Here is a 20,016-nt window from a genome sequence, read left to right as displayed (position 1 = left end):
AGAAGTAGAATTTAGATACTCCCTTAGTTTTTCCAAGGATTTTTCACGATTGATTATGTTGGTCAGGGATTCTGGGATTTGCAGAATGGCTGTCAAAATATCTTTATGAGTCCCAAAGAAATGACACACATAAATTTACCACATAAAATGAGTCCTAGATGTGAAAATGTTCAATGCCTGAATATCTATAGTGCTCTAAATCTGCGTACTAAATAGAAATTTCATTTAAAAGGCAGAATTCTTATTGTGAAGCAATGTCTTTTATTCACCCTCTCCCAACAGCTACCTCTGTCATCAGTTTAAGTATATATTTTTTAGAAATGTTCATAATGTAACACATGTTTTGGACTCATTCCCATCAACTTTAAAAGCAAATTGGAATTAGCATAGTAGGACCCAATCCAAACAAATGTACTATTTCCCCCAATCCACATCGAACTAAACACAGACTTTGGGGTTTTAGAATATTACAGGCTGAGGATCTGAAACCTCAAAATATGTAATATTCCAAAATCCCAAATCATCCACATGGGTAACTGCTATAGTGACACTTTTGCTTTGTGATGGTGAAATATACACGTTGTTTTCATGCACATAATTTTTCAAAATATTATGCATAAAAATACTTTCAGAATATTTGTATAAATTAAGTCGATGGGTGTACAATACAGAACTTAAAAAGTTTGTGGGAAACAGAGTTACAAATTACAGAACCAGATATGAGACAAGTGGTAGAGACAATAGGGATGACAAGGAATACAAAAGTAAGAGAAATGAGGAGAAAAAAATTACATAAGTGGTATTGTGCACCCTGTCAATTAGTGTAGTATTATAAAAGGGGGAGCAGTCAGTGCTGGCATGGATGTCAACAGAAAGGGCGGTTCATGCACATGATGTGGGAATGCAAACAGGTACAATACTGGCAGACTATACGAAATGTGTCAAACCAAATATTAGGAACTGATTGGGTTATAACAAAAGAAATGACGGTCTTAGTACAAAGAGAGAAAATGGGAAATTACAGGGAAATAAAGGAGGCAATAAATGAGTGCACACAGGCAGTGATAGTATTGGGATGGAAAGTGGAGAGAAAATAAATGGTATCAGTATATGGTGGACCAAATGGAATTCAAAATTATGGATGTAAAATTAAATGACTCAAAAGGTAATGAAAATAGAATGCAAGACGTTGAAGAAAGATGGAACTGGGTCAAGAATTATATTATGAATAAGTCTAGAAATCAGGCCATAAAAAATAGGATACAAATGTTATACAGTATGTAAATCTAGAAGGATTGTCTCAAACAGGATTAATATGTTAAAGAAATTAACCCTTGTGGTGGTGGTGAGAATTGCAAATGTTGTGTCCCTTTTTATATAAAACACTAATTAACAGAGTAGAAGAGGGTTTTTCTTCACAAGTTTCTTGTTACCTAGTTGTATAACAGGTTCCACCTGCTTAAATTTCCTCATCTATACAATCATTAATGATACAAGAGCCCTCTCCAGTTTTCCATCTGGCAGCCTGTTTTCCCCTCTTCTCCCAACTATAGAACTACAGCCAGGTGCTGCTTGGCTGGGTACCCCTCAATGTCCCTTGACTACTAATGGCTATATGTAGGTGTGTATCCCAGTGTTGGAAAGGACAGTTGTGTTGAAGTGGAGGTATGGTGGCAGAATGTGATGCTGCAGCATCCTGGTATAAGATCTCAGTCATACAACCCTGGAGAACGCAGAAGCACACTGACTATTGTGTGATATAGCGGTTGGCTTTTTGACATGCTTGACAAAATGGAGCAATGCTGCATGACAAATCAGGCCAGTGGCTCATCTCTCCCAGTGCTGTAGGCTCTAGTCCTCCAGGCATTCAGACTGCATTCAAGCTCCCCAGTCCCATCTGGAATTGCTGAAGATTCTTAAGTAAATTCTCATTCAGGACTTCCTATGTTTTTGTACGTGGGATTTTCTTTACTGACTAGCTTGGGGACCTGGCGCTGCGAGGGTTAATAGAAGAAGACATTCTTTGTTTGGGATGTTTGGTAATATCACTGAAGTTTGGTCCAGATACGTCGTCATTGGCTGGGTTCAGTGCTGTCTGGATAAGGGTGAACTACAACTCCCAGATTCCCAAGGCAATCGCCCCCAAACCCTGCCAGTATTCGCAGTTGGGCATGTTGGGTCTGTGTGCCAAGTTTAATCCAGATCCGTCGTTGGCTGGGTTCAGGGCTCTCTGGATAAGGGTGAACTACAACTCCCAGATTCGAGGTCAGTCACCCCCAAACCAGGCCTGTATGTACAGCTGGCCATGTTGGGTCTGTGTGCCAAGTTTGATCCAGATCCAGACGTCAGCGGGATTCAGTGCTTTCTGGATGCAGGTAAACTCTAAATCCCAAATCAAGGTCCATTCCCACCAAGCCCTGCAGTATTTTCAGTTGGTCATGGGGCTTCTCTGAGCCAAGTTTGGTCCCAGTCCATTGCTGGGGGGTGGGGGCTCACAGTATCAGTGAAGGTACTGCAAGTCCCATTATCTGTGGCAAGTTTGGTCCAGATCCATCGCTGGTTGTGTTAACAGTGCTCTCTGGATGTAGGTCAAGTACAACTCTTGTAAATCATGGTGAATTCTCCCCAAACCTCTTATTCAGTTGCTGATGAATTCCTCTGTTAACTGTTTGCCATAGGAAAGGGTAGGGAAGGGTTAAGGGTTAATGTAAAGGCAGTGGGCATGGTCATGCAAATTAAGGAATCCTGGGATGTCCATTCTGGAGGAAAAACAGAACATCTAGGATGAAATTGTCCCCGCATGAAAGCCTTCACTTGGGTGGGGGGCAGAATGGTGTTTGTGGAGGACTCTGGCAGAGTTTGGGCTACATGTTCATGGCACTCACTATAACCTGCATGTCAGTGGAGGGAAGGCCATGGGTGTCTCCTGCTCAGTGGGAACTAAAGCTGTTTGTGGAGGCAGACAGCTTTATGTGTAAGTGGACACCTCCTCCACATACACACATACACACATTTTTCACTTTTATTATGTGTATAGATTTCTAACATCTAGCTTGCCCCTTGAACCAATAGGTAGGCAGGCAACCTTTGCGTTATCTAGCACATGCAATGGGATAGATTACAGTTAATTTGCATGTCCTCTGGGCAGTAATGACCTTTGAATTGAAAGCTACAGGACTTTACAGAGAAGTAAATTGAACTGCCTTTGAGATGTCCTCTATTTGAGCTTCCATTTCATAGTTTGTATTCATTTTTTTATTTTTGTTAGCCTGGAACAGAGAACAAAATTACCTTCATCTTCAATTCAAATAAATGTTCTTGTTGATGCAGACTTTTACAGTCAGTCTTTTACAGTTTGAGCAAAATTCTCTCAAAAGCTTATGAATGAAAACCACCTGAACACAGCTGAGAATAAATAGTATTGTTTCTTAAGACTGTCCCATCATAACAGAATAGGACACGCCAGCCACATTTAGTGTGCTAGCAGTTCAGGCTAGATATTAGTACAATACTGCATATCAGGTATTAATCTAACAGCCATGATGGCGCAATGGGTTATACCCTTCTGCCAGCTGAACTGCTGACCTGAAGATCTGAAGGTTGGTTTGGATCCACAAGACAGTGTGTGCTCCCATCTGTCAGCCTCAGCTTCCCATGCAGGGACATAAGAGAAGTCTCCCACAGGATGGTAACACATCCAGGCATCCCCTGGGCAACGTCTTTGTAGACAGCCGATTCTCTCACTCCAGAAGCGACTTGCAGTATATTCTCAGTTTGCTTCTGGCACAATAAAAAAATCTAACATGCAAGTGAACACATTTTGTGCAGTATGAAAATAAAATATGCAAAGAAAACCCAAGTTTCTGGGCAGAAATATCTGCTTTAACCTCAAACACATTTATTTCTTAAAATACACAGGGAAGAAAAAAAATTAATACATAGAAAATTAAATGCCTACGATGACCATCCACCAACAATATACCGGTAATTAATTTTATATTCATAATGTAGCATTAGGACCAATTACTTGTTTGCTCTTTTTGTGACCAAGGTGGGGGGGGGGGGCACAGGCATGAAGATATGTCTACCTGTTTTGGGTCCAACTGTGTTGCTGAATACATTGACAATCAGCAGGATTCATTGACATCTTGAAAGTCTAGCTTTTTTCATAACTGGATTTTGTAATAGCTTTTGCCACTACATGAACTTTGTCAATGCTGGTTCAGTACACCATGCCTTTACTCCTCAGGGACAGTGTCAATGTATTTTTAGTCAATATTTCAGTAAGGTTATATCTTTCACTTTCTTTGATGCATTGCATGGTCATACATAATGATGGGCAGAGCTAGGAGGAGTGCCTTTTTGGTGCCAAACCGATGGCTTCTAGTGCAGTGAGAGGGGGGGAAAGAATTCTGAATAAACTCTGCTATAAGGAAAGGTTTGGCTTCTTCTGCTATCATCAGTGATTTGAGATAAGAGCAAACTTAAAACTTGAGAATTTGTTGCATGAAGCATAGAATTGTGCTATTTTATGTTTTAGTTGGTATTATACAGTAGCAGAACCTCATACTTCTATTTGCAATTAGGATATCAGTGTGTTTTTCAAAATGCAAATCTATGGATACTGTGAGACGTATTGTAGTTGTTAATGCAATGGGCATATGGCTACCTCAATATAGCAATACAGCATTAATTTCCCATGACTGAAACTATAGGTTAGCCAGGTATTTCTGCGAGAAGTGGATGGATGTTTGTGAAATGCTAAGATTACCCTGCAAATACCTATAAAACAGCTTGTTTGTGTGAACCATATTTGTATTTAAAAGCCTGTGTTAAACAAAAGCTTATGTTTTCAATGCAGAATACAACAGTACTACTTGTAGAACTAAAATGCTGGAGCGGAGGTATAGAGGTGAGTAAAAGTAATTCAAATATTTCCTTTGTTCTCTTGTATATTGCATCATTTTGTAGTGTTGACAATGGTTCTCCTGATCCATGATTTGATGTTGGAACCACTGCACTGGATGACTTACCCCTAAGCTGTTTTATATGCATATAGACTAAATGTTACGGGAGGGAATGTACTGTTCTTCAGGTCAAATTTAAAATAAGTTTCTCTAGTTTAAATGGTACATTACCTACTTGGGTACATCAACATTGTATAATTCCTGCAGTTTGACACCACGTTAAGTATTGGATCAGTGCTGTGGAATCTTGGATGTATAGTTTGGTGAAGGACCAGTAGTCTTTGGTAGAGAAAGCTAAAGATCTTGAAAAACTAAAGCTTCAGTGGCTCCATCGCAATAAGCCAAGGTAGTCAAAGTGATATCAAACTGCATGAATTCCACAGTGTAGATGCAACCCTTGGTTTCATCTGATCCCTGACCTGTCAACAAATGAAAGCTCAGTAATGAGAATCTTATGGATTATTAATCACAATAATAAAGAAAAAGAGCAAAGGGAGAGAGAAAAGAGATCAAGACATGTTGAAAAAAATGCACCTATGCTCCTTCTAATACCAATTTATAGCATGCTGATAGGAAGATGGATAAGAAATAATTTGACAGGAAACATAGAAGATGCTATAGAAAAGAGTGGTCAATGGAAAGCATACATGGACTTAATGTACATGAGTTTAATTTGCAAATGTTGCTTCTGAGGCGACTATCTCTGAGGAAATCCCTTTGAGCGAGGAAAAATTGGTCATTTGCAGGAAACAAGAATTCCTCTAACATCTGCCTTGATCAGAGATGTTTTTGCTACCTGCAATTAACTGTTTTAATTCCCACAATAGGAGTTCCTTTTAAGCAACCTACCATGCATATCAAGCCCTAGAGTCATAGAGGCATCCTATCAAAGAATTAGAAGAGTTTCATGAGCCATTGAGTTCAAGCCTATCTTAGTGCGGCTGGTGGGAACGAGGGACAGGGCCTTCTCAGTGGTGGCTCCCCAGCTGTGGAACACGCTCCCCAGAGATATTCGATAAGCTCCAACACTTTTGGACTTCAGAAGAGCCCTAAAAACATGGTTATGTGCTCAAGCTTTTATTAAATAATGGCAAAGTTGACACGGATTGACTGATGGCTAAAGCACGAGGTTTTTGTGGACGAATGGATCTGACTATTTGTTTTAAAGTTTTTATATTGTATTTGATAGTTTTAATTGATGTACTGTGTAATTTTGATTTTGTGTAGGCATCGAATTACTGCCATTGTTGTAAGCCGCCCTGAGTCCCTTCGGGTGAGAAGGGCGGGATATAAATGTTGGAAATAAATAAATGCAGGATCTCCGGCTAAATCATTCTTAGCAGGTAGCTGTCCTACCTTTTTTTGAAGATATTCAGAGAAAAAGACCTCACAACTTCTCTAGGTCCATTGCTTTACTGCTTTTACTGTCAAGATTTTCCTTCTAATTTTAAGTCAGAATCTTTTCTCCTGTAACTTCAAATCATTAGGCCTGTTTTTGTCCCCTGGTGCAGCAGAGAAAAGTCCTCTCTGTGATAGCTCTTGTGGTGAGTTGGGGGGGGGGGGGGGACACAACACCCATGCTATTGCAAATAGATGTCTTTCATCCTTTGAAGGAGCAACTTTGCCAAAAACTACACTTTGATTCTCTAGACCGCCATTTCCCCAGTCCCCATCTTTTAGTTACACTGTTCAAGTGTAACTCAGTGGGGAACAAAACTTTTGTAGATAGATGCTCACTAATTAGACCTTATTTACAGATAGTGCAGATTTTTATGACAAAATTAGATATGACACCAGTTTGTAGAACTAGTGCCAGCAGGAGCTTTCCTCCTATTATGAAAAGCAGGTAGGGAAGGAGAAATTTCAGTGAGAGAAACACAGTGGGAGTTAAAGCTCTCCTCCATACCATAGTCTAACACAGGTTGTCTTTATAATTACCAGCTATTTCTTGAAGAAATATATTTTTCAGGAAGGTTCATTACAACAGATTGAAAGCCTCATATCTCACTGAGTTATTAGATTACTATCCCTTGCAGTCTCGGTTCAAATCTGATACCAAGCAATGCAGTTCTCATTTGAAAACGATCTACCAGGTTCATACAATTTTATAGCACACTTGCTTTTCAACCTTTGAACTGTCAATCAATTTCTAGTTTTATTCTGCTTTACCAGGAACAGATTCTGATAGTTATGGTGACAATTCTCGATGTCAATGACAACCCTCCTGTCTTCAGGGAAACTAACATCACGGTCAATGTTAATGAGGTAAACTGATTTATTCCCATGTCACTAATAAAAAGTAATGAGTCATGATAATTAGCTGAATCTTGGATGGAAGGAAAATTGTATGAATAATAATTAAGGTCAAGCATTAAATCTGTTCTCCAGATGTTTTAGGCTACAACTCTTATCATCCCCAACCAGGCAATGAGTACCAGGTCAGGGGAGTCTTTGGTACTCAAAGGGTCAGGCAACCTAACAACAAATGGCACTTAACTCCAAAACAAAAGCAACAGCATTTTAATATCAGTGAGAGTAAAGAAATCACCATGTGGTAAAAGCATACAATTCACTACATCATAAACTTATCCATTTTTTTAATGTCAGAACTGCCCATATATGTGTGTTCGCTTTATCAGCCACTTCAGCATGAATGATGTTTTATTCATCTCTTTGTTATAAATGATTATGCTGTGGCTTGTTTGCTGATATATTGTATATCAATATTATAGTTGTGTTGCATAGTTTCCGGAAAACAGTGTTAAGAGGGCAGCCGATATCAATGCTGTAAACATGTAAATAAAGCATAACTATATTTTCTGGGTTCATTATACAGTGTAAATAGGAAATAGATACAGTGCACAGTTAAAAGATACAAGTTATAAAAATCATAAAGTTATTACAGTTTATTGAAATGTTAGATAAGATAGAATTTTTAGGGGGTTATAGTTGGCTGATGGTTCAGTCTTCTGATGCTTCGAACTTGCACAAATCAGGGTCTTTTTTTAGAAGGAAAAAAACCCATATTTATTTCCGAGCCCTTAGTGAACTATAAATCTCCAGGGGTGGGGGTTACAATGGTTCGACAACAAGCTTACACAATAGATTTTGAACAAACGTAGACCTGCGCTAATTTATGTAATAAGGATGCAAACAACTTCCATAGTTTTCTTATAGTACTGTAATAGGAATCACAAGGAAAGCAGCCCCCATTGGTACTAATGAACTCTTCCACAAAATGCAAGAAGAAGCATTTTGTTTAGATACTGTCTAAACAAGGAAAGAAAGAGCTCGGTTTATTTGCACATTATAGTCACAAAGTTGTTCAGTTACCTAATATTTGTTTATCATATCAGAAGCGAATAGTTACCTAGTGACAAGTATTTACATAACAAAAAGTTGCATATTGAATTGTATCACACAATCGATGTAATGTCAAGTTTGGCTGTGGACTGTGGAATTTAATATACATTCATTGATGTGAACTGCATTTGAGTATCATAAGCTGCCTTTGTTCTTTTGGGATGGTGCTGATGATATGACTATATGGGCATACCTATTTCTATGAACTATACCAACAAACTATTTAATATCAGTGAAGCTATAAGATCCTTTTTCATACTGATCCACCATGGAAAGCATCAGATCTAGTTGTACAGAGTAGAAGTCCATCAACTAAAACTAAAAAATTATGTTTCTTTTCCCTTCTCCCCAGGACACGAAAGTGAATACAATTGTTGTACCCCAGGCCGATGTAACAGCAACTGATGCTGACATAGACGATGTAATATTTTACGATCTTACAGGAAGTCCAATGGTTAGTATATAGTTCAACTGAGCTCTAAAGACTGGAACTGGAGATATAAATCAACTATCTAATAAGGCTGTAAAAAGTTATTCATTTCAGATATGAGCTGGCCACTCCTTCTAGACAAGTTGCGTGCCAAAGCAGGGCAATATGGTGGTTTGCTAACATTCACCTTGTTAATCTGCTGTTCCTATCTCCCCTGAGACAATTTTATTCTAATTTTAGAGATTTTAAGGACTTAATATATTTATATTTATGTGGATTGTGCTATGTTTTGTGCATTTCAGTTGTTTTATAATTTATTAAGCTGTTTTTGATTTGCTTATATATTACTGTCGGTATTGAATGTTTGCCACTGTGTATTTTGTTGTAAGCCGCCCTGAGTCCCTTCGGGGAGATAGGGTGGGCTATAAATGAAGTTTCATTCATTCATTCTGTGCTGCCAACACTGTGCACTCTTTTTTATTTTTTTACTTTTACTGAGGCAGAGGAGAGATGGCAGTGGGATTTTGGCAATGCTGTCCAATCTTCCCTTTGGAGACCCACCTGGTGCCAATATTGACTTCATTTTGACTCCAAGTGAAAAAATGGCCATTTGCAAAAACCTTTGCACCCTAAACATAAGCTCTTCCATCTACATAGTTTTCAATCATTTTAAAACTGTTTTAAGCCATTTGATCAGTTTCTAGCTTCTTCATTTTTTTTTTACAAAATATATTGTTATCCTTTAAAATATTATTTTTCACTGTTTAAATTATTCAGGTTGATCTTAAATGATTGTTTAAATTATTCATGTTTACTATTGTCAAGGGAGATATAAATATTTTAATTAATAATAAATAAATAAACAGTGGGGAAAGGAAGTCACACTTTCACATTTTTCTGGCAGTTTCAATGTCTGTGTATATGTGTTTTAACAACTTTGTTGCCCAGATTTCTTTTTAAGAGCCAGGATCTGGGGGCTCTTACCCTCTGTTCTCTCACTTTTCAGCTGCTTTTTAAAATGTGCAATTTTCCCATCCTGAGCTGAAACACTATGCTTTTCAGCCATGAAATGCACTTCTCTGAACTATAGTAGAAACTCTGTCTCTTAACAGTCAGCTATTAGGGAGGTGAACTCATTTTCCTATGATAGGCAGTATTCCTCTTTTGAATTCCTCCCAACTATATCATTCTACTAATCATCCCTATGTATCAAGACAATTCATAGTGTCTTTCTTCTACTGGCATGAATGGATTTCCCCCACATAATTCCTCCAGGCCCCATCCCCAAATGGTGAACTGGTTGTACATAACATGTTGCAAAGGCAATTTGATTTTATGAACGGGATGTTAGCCAGCCAGAGACCGCAAACACCCCAAAATACAGCTCTCTCAACATATGGAATTGATACATTAAACTATATATGTGATGGAATGACATTTTTCAAAAATTACTGTTTCTATCTAATCTGTTTACAGGCATTAGAATATTTCAATATACAAGGCGTTAATAATCCACAGATTTCCTTGCTCAAAGCCCTGGATTATGAAACAATGAATTTAATGGAGTTGACTCTATATGCTATGGTGAGTTTTTACTATGAGCAGAACATCTATTTATTTGCACCTGCCGTGTGTGTGTTCACAGAATAATCCCCTTTCAGGACAAAAGTTGATGCTGACAAGTTAAACAAACACTGGCAGCATTGGCAAATGTCACATCCCATGGGTCAGGGTTGAGAGTAGGAATTATGATTCACATATGAAGTTTCCTTCGTTTCATTGCAGGAAACTGAACCACAGTAACCACTTATGTAGAAGTCAGTGAAGAAAATCACTGGGGCATCAGTCTGTGTGTTTGCACCAGATTGAACATGAAAGCTGCAATCAATCATATCAATTGTAATTGAATGGGTCATTTATTTAGAGACAAGGAACATCTGGCTGCCCACCTCTTGCTGAACTGAAATCATTGCAATGAGCAATTTTTTTTCGTGTCAGGAGCAACTGGAGTTGCTTCTGGAGTGAGAGAATTGGCCATCTGCAAGGACATTGCAGGGGACGCCCAAATTTTTTTTTTTTTGATGTTTTACCATCCTTGTGGGAGGCTTCTCTCATGTCCCCGCATGGAGCTGGAGCTGATAGAGGGAGCTCATCCGCGCTCTCCCCGGGTGGGATTCGAACCTGGCAGCTTTCAGGTCAGCAACCCAACCTTCAAGTCATGAGGCTTTTATCCCCTAGGCCACCAGAGGCTGGCCTATGAGCAATGATAGGAATTGTAGTCCAGTAATACTTGGGTGGGGCACATATTCCTCACCCCTGATTTACTTGATGTACATCAGTGCAAAAGCTACATGGACTGGGGTGGGGCACTTGATGGCGACAACCTGTACTGGGCATGGGTAGAGGCTGTTGTGGTGCAACAGCTACACCCAATAGCATAATTTGCCTGGTGGATATGTGTGGTCTGTTTTCAAATAACTTCTGACTTCTGACGGCAACTCAAAGACAAACTTATCACAGAGTTTTCTTGATTTATTCAGAAGTGGTTTGCCATTGCCTTCCTCTGAGGCTAAGAGAGTGTTGCACCCAAGGTCACCAAGGGGATTTCCAAGACTGAGCAGCGATTTGAACCCTGGTCTCCAGAGTCCTAGTCCAACATACAAACCACTATACTGTGATTGCATTCATGTTCCTATTATCTGTTCCTTATTTTTTTGTATAGGATGGAGATGCACATGCATCAGATACACACACGGCTACTGCAGCAATAACCATACACATCCTACAGTCGGATCGCAGACCTCCCTGGTTTCAGCCATGCACTCTCTTTGGAGGCCACAAAATGTGCATTAACCATGGCTACACAGGCAAAGTCAATGTCTCACAGAATGTGGTATGTACAAAGGATGCTGGGCTGCATCTATTTCAAAATGCCTTACTTAATATTGGTTTTCCTCCTTCTAGCTCCTTCTCTTTCTCTCCATGTTCCTGGGATGCAGTTTATGCCGCCTCCATGGATTTAAGGTTGGCATCCTGTTAGCAGCATAGATGGTAATAGGTCAACCTTATGCCCACATAAGCAGTTAATTTGGACATCGTCATTCCCTTCTTCCATATACATTGACCAAAACCTGTAGAATTGCTGCAATCCCTTCATAACCATTCAATGACTAGTGGGGCATGGCATCCAATAGCAATCTGTTTATACTCCTCTAGCCAGCACAAAATGATTAAACTAAGTAAAAATGTATATACATACATTTTGGGCTTGTATATTCTATCTGTTGTCAACACAGCCACATTATCAGGAACTTAGTTTCAATGAAAAACATGAGAGACAGCCAAAATCAAAAGTCCGATCTCACAGACACCAAATTCAGAAGTCCTTGGAAGTCAAGCCAGAATAACAAGAAGTACAAACCACAAACAGAGAGGTGTGAGCCAATGCAATGATCCAAAGCCCAAGTAGTTGAAGTCAGAATTCCTTGAAGTCAAGCTGGTGAAGCAACAGAGTCAAATCAGGAAAAAATGTGTCAGATAACAACAAAAGCCAAGGTCACAATCCAGGGTCTGAAATGCTGATCGTCAGAAGAGCAGCAGAGTCAGGTTTCAGGACAAGAAACAACATCAATACCAAGGTCACAGTCCAGAGTCAGGAATGATGTTTATCATAAGTGCTGCAGAGTCAGGTTTCAAGACAAGGGTAACAGCAATTCTAAGGTCAGTGTTGGAAACCATACATTTGTCAGAGTCCAGAAGTCAAAAGCTCAGAGTTCCTAAAAACAAACCAAGGGACAGCAGATATAGGTTCCAAAATGAGAATACAAGGATGAAAGCTGAAGTCACAGTCAAATACCATTTGTCAGGGTCAGAAGTTGGAAAGCTACGAGCCCTTGAATATCAAACTAGGGTAGTTACCGGACAAGCATACAAGGTTCTCTGCCACCCAGAGCCACTACACTAAGGGCTCTTTATCTTGAGGTCTCAGCTGGTGTAATCCTTGCACAGTTAAACTCTGAGGCATGTGATACATTCCCTATTCCAGAGGAGAAGATATGGTTAACCTTCACTAGATTTGTGGGAGGGTGATGACCAAAAGGGCTGCCTGGACAAGCTGACATCTTGAGTTACTGCACTGCGTGACACCAAGCCTAGTGATGCCATTGTTCTTCCAGCAACACCGGCTCTAGTTGTCTCTGAATTTTGTGATGTTTCTCCATTCTAGTAGGTGCCCTTCTCCTGTTTTTGCACAAGGAATTAGAGAAAAAGTCATGCAAAGAAACACAAATCCCACCTGGTAGTCAAAACATTAATCATGCTTCTGGAACATGGCCATACAGCCTGGAAAACTCACAACAACCCAGTAATTCTGGCCATGAAAGCCTTCGACAACACATTAATAATATATTTAATGTTTTTGTTTTACTAATACTATGTGTTTACTAAGCACATAGATTCTGTTCTAGCTAAGGGCCTGAATCTCACTACTTAGGTTGTAATTTATTCTGGTCTACCCTGGCTTCAGCATAGCCTACGTGATTTGCACCACAGATACAAAGACACAGAAAAACATATTTGCATACACACACTCAAGCATTACAATATACCTTAGTTTCTCCAACTCCCAGTTATGTGGTTAAAGACTGTCCACACTGTTATCTAAGCCTCTGTAAATATAGACTTTCTTTCTGTGCATGGATCTTGATTTTGAAGAAATTCCCATAGTCTTTACCAGAACAGCTTTTCATTTTTCCCCAGATCACCGAGTAGCACAAACAGCAAGTCAAAGAAATTGCACTAGCAGTGACTGGCAATGGGCAAACTATATATCATGAAGTACATGATAAAGAGGGCAGGAAAATTTTGTTTCTACTGAGATGCCAGGACTGATTTGCTCTAGGACTGATTTATTTGACTTTTTAGCAGTCTGTGATGTCCAACCCACATTTCAAATGAGTTGATTTTCTTTGTTGTCCAGCATTCTCATCTATATCTAGAAACTGGAAATATAATAGTATGGATGACCCTGAATTTGGTATTTACTTATACATTTTTATACTTGAGGATCTTGTCTAGTTCTTCTTCAGAGCTGCCTTGCCTGTATCCATCGCAAATATCTGGGCGATCATGGGTTTTAGGATGAAACCAGAGCCAATAATATTATTCTATGGCAAATATTGTAGAGATATATAACCCTGTCAAGAAGCATCTTACATATAGGAAACGGCAGGTTGTAATGTGTATAATGAAATGTTACAGTACCAGGACATATCGCTGTCTCCTTGTGGCAGCCACTCTTTTTCCCCACAACGTCTGTTCCATGTCGCAGACTTGGTCACCAGGTAATAAATCTCAAACTTTGCATGTAGGCACAGAAAGTATATTGAAGCTTGTGATGGCATGAAAATCAACTTGGTCCCCCCATGTGTTTCTAATTCTCTTTACTATGAATGAAAGCATGTTTAGAAATGGGGAGGGATGTGGGAAGCCAGCATCAGAGCAGCAGCCTCAAAATTTTCAAGGGGATACGTCCTCTAAAAAAAGCTATAATACATCATCCTGTGGGACCAATGGTCTTGAATGTAACTCATTTTGGCTATAATCATTTCTTGCAAAGGACTCCCCCACTCCATTGGGGGATGTGGAAGTATGCTAAGCTTTGTTTTGGGAAAATCTGAAGACACTTTTCCTTTTTTGCAGATTGGGCCCTTGATCCTGGAACCAGGACCCCTTTATGCTATCGATGGGGACAAAGATTTGAATGAAATTATTGTATATGAAATAGTTGGTGGTGAGTATGTGGTACCTAATTGCAGAAATAGCAATTTGGGCTCCAGTCATTTCTAGGCTCATTTAATATTATTGCTTAACATTTTTCAACATATGGAGTGCTTTACACTTTCTCATCTGTACTAACTCCATGGAGAATGTTAGCTTCCAAAATTGTTTATTAGAATCCAGAAGGAATTTTGGATTGGGTGTCATGCTAGGCAGTCTCAAATTCAGAATTGTGGTTGGTAGACTTTCTTTTTTGTTTCTTTGCTTGCTTTTTTTTTTTTTTTGTATATGTTAAATCTCACTCTACAGTTTTACTTTTGTCCTCCATAAAATCTCCAGATTCATAAACAGATGTCTTGGTTTGATAACTAGAGACATCAAGAGAAACTTTCTGTCTACTTCTTGTTGTTGTTGTTGTTGTCGTCGTCATCATCATCATCATGTTTATTTATCTCTCACTTTTTCGCTCCATATGGAGACTCAAAGCAGCTTACAACTAAAAGCATTACAATACAACTTAAAATATACAAATATGCAAATATTAAAACAGTATTAAACGTCATTAGTATTAAAACAATTCATGTTTTTAAAGCATTTAAAAAATGATTTTGAGGATGTATGGGGGAAATTTATTGAGAAAGGACTCCAAAAAAGGGATGGAGGGCTACCGCCTCAGGAAGAAATGAGATTTTGGTTAGACAATACATAAGAAGTGGCTCGGGGTGGGAGGGGGATACAAAGTGGTGAAGAAATATAGATGGACAAATGTTACATTATATATCTGCTATGTGATAAAAGTAATTATTGTATGACATTTTTTAAATTCAATAAAAACTATTTTAAAAAATGAAAAAACCCATAAAGGATATTTTAAAAATCAAAGCAGCCCCTGGCAATCTTAAAAATATTGTTCTTTAAAAGCCTGCCTGAATAAAAAAGTTTTAGTCTGCTGCCTGAAGGACAGCAGGGAGGGGGCCATTCTGGCTTCCCTGGGCAGAGAGTTCCAAAGTTTAGGGGCAGTCACCGTGAAAGAAGGCACACTCTCTCGTTCTCACCAACTATGCTTGAGATTGAGGTGGGACCAAAAGAAGGGCCTCTCCTGAAGAGTTCAGGGCCTGGACAGGTTCACACAAGGGAATGTGGTCAACCAAATTACCTGGACCAGAACTGTCTAGGGCTTTAAAGGTTACAACCAGCACTTTGAATTGTGCCCAGAAACTGACTGGCATCCAGTGGAGCTGCTTCAATGGTGGGTTGTCTGCTTCCCTGCAGCCAGTCCCAGTTAGCAACCTGGCTGCAGCTCTTTGGATCAGCTGAAGTTTTGAGCACTCTTCAGAGGCAGCCCTACGTACAGCATGTTACAGTAATCCAGACAGGATGTAACTAAGGCGTAGACCACTGTGGCCAGATCTGGCTTCTCAAGTAATTTGTTTGTCCTCATCCAATCCATTACTGATGACAGACACTGGTTTAGGGTCAGGACAGCTTCCTTGGTTTTAGGTGGGAAGGAGTAGTAGAGTTGGGCATCATCTGCATATAGGTGGCACCGAACTCCAAAACTTGGATGACCTCTCCTAGTGGTTTCATGTATATGTTGAACAGCATGAGGGACAATATGGAACCCTGAGGAACCTTACAAGTTGACAGCCAGGAGTTTGAACAGGAGCCCTTCAGCACCACTTTCTGGGTATGGTCCTCCAGGAAGGACCGGAGCCACTGTAAGAGAGTGCCTCTCAGTCCCATCCCAGCGAGACCCAGGTCATGGACAATGGTATCAAAAACTGCTGAGAGATCCAGGAGAACCAACAGGGACATACTCCTCCATTTAGCTCTCTGCGTAGGTCATCCACCAAGGCAACCAAAGCTGTCTCTGTTCCATAGCCAGACCTGAAACCAGACTAAAATGGATCTAGATCAGTGGTTCTCAACCTGTGGGTCCCTAGGTGTTTTGGCCTACAACTCCCAGAAATCCCAGACAGCCTACCAGCTGTTAGGATTTCTGGGAGTTGAAGGCCAAAAACATCTGGCCTCATTAAAGAACCACTGATCTAGATCATCCATATCATTCAGAAATCCCTGGAATTCGGACTAATGTAGACCAATGCCTTGCCTACAATGTTTCTTTGTCTGTTTTGATGCTGGGACTTAATCCTACAATGGACTATGGTCTTGCAAATGTTAACAGCCTCACATGATCAAACTCATGCTCATATCCACTGTGTGATACCACACACCAGTCCATCAGACTTCCTTGTAGTAGTTTTAAAAGCCAAGATATATTTTCCCTCCTTTTCTTTAGGAAACGATGACAATACATTCACAATAGGCAACTCTACTGGAAACATAACGATGAACAAGCCTGTTGACAAACTAAAGACATTTGTGTTGTATATTGTGGTAAGTCTCTTGATAATTTGAGTATACTGTGCATCATTAATGAGTCAGGAATATATGTTTGTTGAGGAGAAAGGAATAAGGTTTGGACAAATGCAATCAGTAGATGTGGGATAAATAAGATATAATGTTGTACTCAGCAATAGCCATACTGTTATGTAGAACGAGATGACTGCCTCAGGCTGCAGATGCTAGATGACTTGTAGGAAAGATAAAAAGATGAAAAAATTCCTTTCCGTACTTTCTAGTTGTTGAAGGAGAAATAACGTGTTAAATTGCAGTCTGTCTTGTACTTCCAAGGCTAACCATTCATCCCAGTATATTTATGAAGACACCATTCTGTTGCCAATACTCAAGGATTTCTTTGGTAATCCAGTTGTCTGTATGTGGAATGAAGGAATTAAAAAAGTGCAGTCTTTTCCTTTGTCTCAGGCAGAAAAATTGTCTCTGGCCAACCCTACCTGCCCTTTCTCACAGACATTTTCTGAATGTGCTGGAAATGTCTTGTTAGGGCTGAAATATTTGTCAGCTCTGTTGCCTTGTATAATGATAGAATTGAAAACATCCATATGTCTCTGAGTTTGTTATGGCAACTTCCTGATGTTTATCATGGAATAAGTACTTGGAATCAGTTATGATCACCACCACCAACAACAGCGTTTGTATTTATGAACCAATTTGTCACAAAATTCTCAGGGTGATTTACTGTGAAAAGCACAATTAAATGAAATACAGAACCAATACAATGCAAAGCAGTTATGATAGTTATGGGTTTTTTTATATAACTCTTTCAGCATGTTCACACACTATGTAGGAAAGTGAATCTCACAACATACCAAGGTAGAATTAGTTATTCAGTAGTTACTCATGCTTAATTATGTATTTGGGTTGTGAGAAATACTGCATCCCCTCTTGCGTCCCCCAGGATATATCCCCAGGAAACATAGGAAAATCATCTTAGACAGACCCTACTCTGCCTAAGCTTTACTTAGAATATTATTCTAGGGCAAGGATCAGAGCCTACATGATGGGAGAAAGCAGCTGAACTCATTTTGAAGCTCAACTATGTTCTTGATTACACTATTTAACAAAATTTGAAAAAAAAATCTGTTTCTGGTTTGAAAGTGTTATTTCCTGTTTAATCGTGTGGTACTTACATACTCGTACATTGAATGTAGTTGTTATACTCCAGAAAATTTGTTTTTGTGGCTGACACAAACTACCGTAAGTTGGATTTGTTGAGACTCTATGAGGTACTCATTAAAAAACTGTAGCAAAATGTGCTGCAGGATATCCTGTAAAAACAAAGTTTTTGCAATTTAATAAACTTTTCCATGTTTTTGTGATAGAACCAATTAGGAAATGACATTTACCCCTATTAAGAAATGAGTGTTAAAAAGACTGGGAACACATCTCTGTGAAGCTGAAGTTCAGTTCTCAAAGATCTACTAAAAAGAAAGTTAACATTTCTCTTTAATTCCTTTTTCATCAAGTGATTGTTAACCCTGAAAAAACAACAGCCGTATATCTGCTTCTCTCCATCTCTCTTTCTCCAGGCTTCCCAAGAAAACAATCCATACAGATATTCTCAAACTACAGTAGAAATCAAAGTTGTGCATAGAAATGACCACAAACCTGTTTTTGACACTACTTACACGGGAACTGTGTCTGTAGACTTGCCTGTTTCCAGCTTGGTCATGGAGGCTGGAAGACCTTCAGTACCCTTGAAGATTTTTGCACGTGATGATGACTTTCCTGACGTAAGGAATGATTTGATGCCATGGAGTATATGATATCCATCAAGATCAGACTTTTGAAAGAAAGAGGGGAAAAGAAGGGGTGGGTGGGTTGGAACACAACGCTCAGGATTCCCCAGCTAGCATGGCCACTACAGTGACTTTAGAAATTGTGCTCCAAAAATGTAATTTTACCAAGCTCTGATTAGGATCTTAATTATTATACAAGGGGGCCAGAATCCTGTTGATTTATGTGGTCTTTTTTCAATTGAGTTCAAGGTACTCTTCTTTATTTTTTTGCACAACATCCCCCCCCCCCCCCCCCGCCTCTTCTGAACTCTGCTATGCCTCACCAATGGAGCCAGAAGAAAATATCATGTAGTTCAAAGGAGAAGGGATAAGAGGGTGTACCCCATCTGTAAGTGCCCTCCATTTCTTTCCCCCTCTAAACTGAGCCAATTCTGTCGACTGAGTTTTCTCCTCGCTCACGCACATCCCCACGGGTAAGCAACACCAGCCCTCCAGGGTTTGACAGCTGCAGCAGGGAGATTTTGGATGGAGCTCAAAAGACAAGAGGATAGTACATTCTGTCCCATCCGAAAAAGGATTTTTGTGGGTGGTGAACATGGAACTGCAGGGGTGGTCATAGAACTACCTGTTTGATGTAATATCTCAGCCATAATGATGAAGAAGGAACTAGATGAGATTAATGCAAGTAATGCATAGAAATTTCTTCCTTGGGGCAGAAGGTTAGATTGCACTGTTCGCCCACCCATGTGCCTGCCGGGGAGAGCTGGGAGGCCACCCTCGTCTGCTGCCAATCAAGGGAGGCTTCGTAGCTCTTGCGCCTTCACCCACTTGCACATCTATCCCTTGGAACTACAGGGGCTGCTCCAAGGGTCAGGCACACAAACAGGGATGCGACTATTATGCAATGAATTGCAAAATCCCCAAACAAGGACTCCCAAAAGGCAATTATTATGTGATTAAATATGGTACTTTCATGCTTATACTTCTGCAAACCTAGAAGTCTTGTTCTATAGTGAATGTGAATAAAGGAATCGCTTGCAAGCATTGCATAATTTTTGGGAGGAAAAGTAGTGCTCATGTAACATGCACTATTGATTTTTAAAACAATGAATTTGCTTTCAACCTAAATAATATTTGATTTAGAAATAACAAAAAAAACCCCACTCACTGAAATGGTGAAAAATAAAATGAAATAGAAACAATTATATTTGCCTTCATCCCAACAATCTTGAATGGAAATGCAATGATACCATGTAATTGCATTTCATTTCTACTTATGCTTGAAAAGGTACAAGAATAAGATTGGGAGAGCATATAT

The 20,016-nt window shown here is 39.5% G+C and overlaps 1 protein-coding gene across 2 annotated transcripts in view; it reads left to right on the top strand.

The window, feature by feature from the left end:
- Positions 1-20,016, top strand: part of cdhr5 (cadherin related family member 5) — a 47,673-nt gene that overhangs the window by 8,237 nt on the left and 19,420 nt on the right. For both annotated transcript variants that reach the window (XM_008108522.3, XM_008108516.3), the window contains exons 3-10: positions 4,862-4,912; positions 7,140-7,232; positions 8,683-8,784; positions 10,237-10,344; positions 11,483-11,653; positions 14,461-14,551; positions 16,838-16,935; positions 18,489-18,692. In XM_008108522.3, coding sequence (XP_008106729.1) covers positions 4,862-4,912; positions 7,140-7,232; positions 8,683-8,784; positions 10,237-10,344; positions 11,483-11,653; positions 14,461-14,551; positions 16,838-16,935; positions 18,489-18,692 — 918 coding nt within the window. The remainder of the gene's footprint in view (positions 1-4,861; positions 4,913-7,139; positions 7,233-8,682; positions 8,785-10,236; positions 10,345-11,482; positions 11,654-14,460; positions 14,552-16,837; positions 16,936-18,488; positions 18,693-20,016) is intronic.

The sequence above is a fragment of the Anolis carolinensis genome, chromosome 1 (assembly GCF_035594765.1).
Source record: "Anolis carolinensis isolate JA03-04 chromosome 1, rAnoCar3.1.pri, whole genome shotgun sequence".
Classification (NCBI taxonomy): domain Eukaryota; kingdom Metazoa; phylum Chordata; class Lepidosauria; order Squamata; family Dactyloidae; genus Anolis; species Anolis carolinensis.
This window is presented reverse-complemented; position numbering and strand designations above follow the sequence as displayed.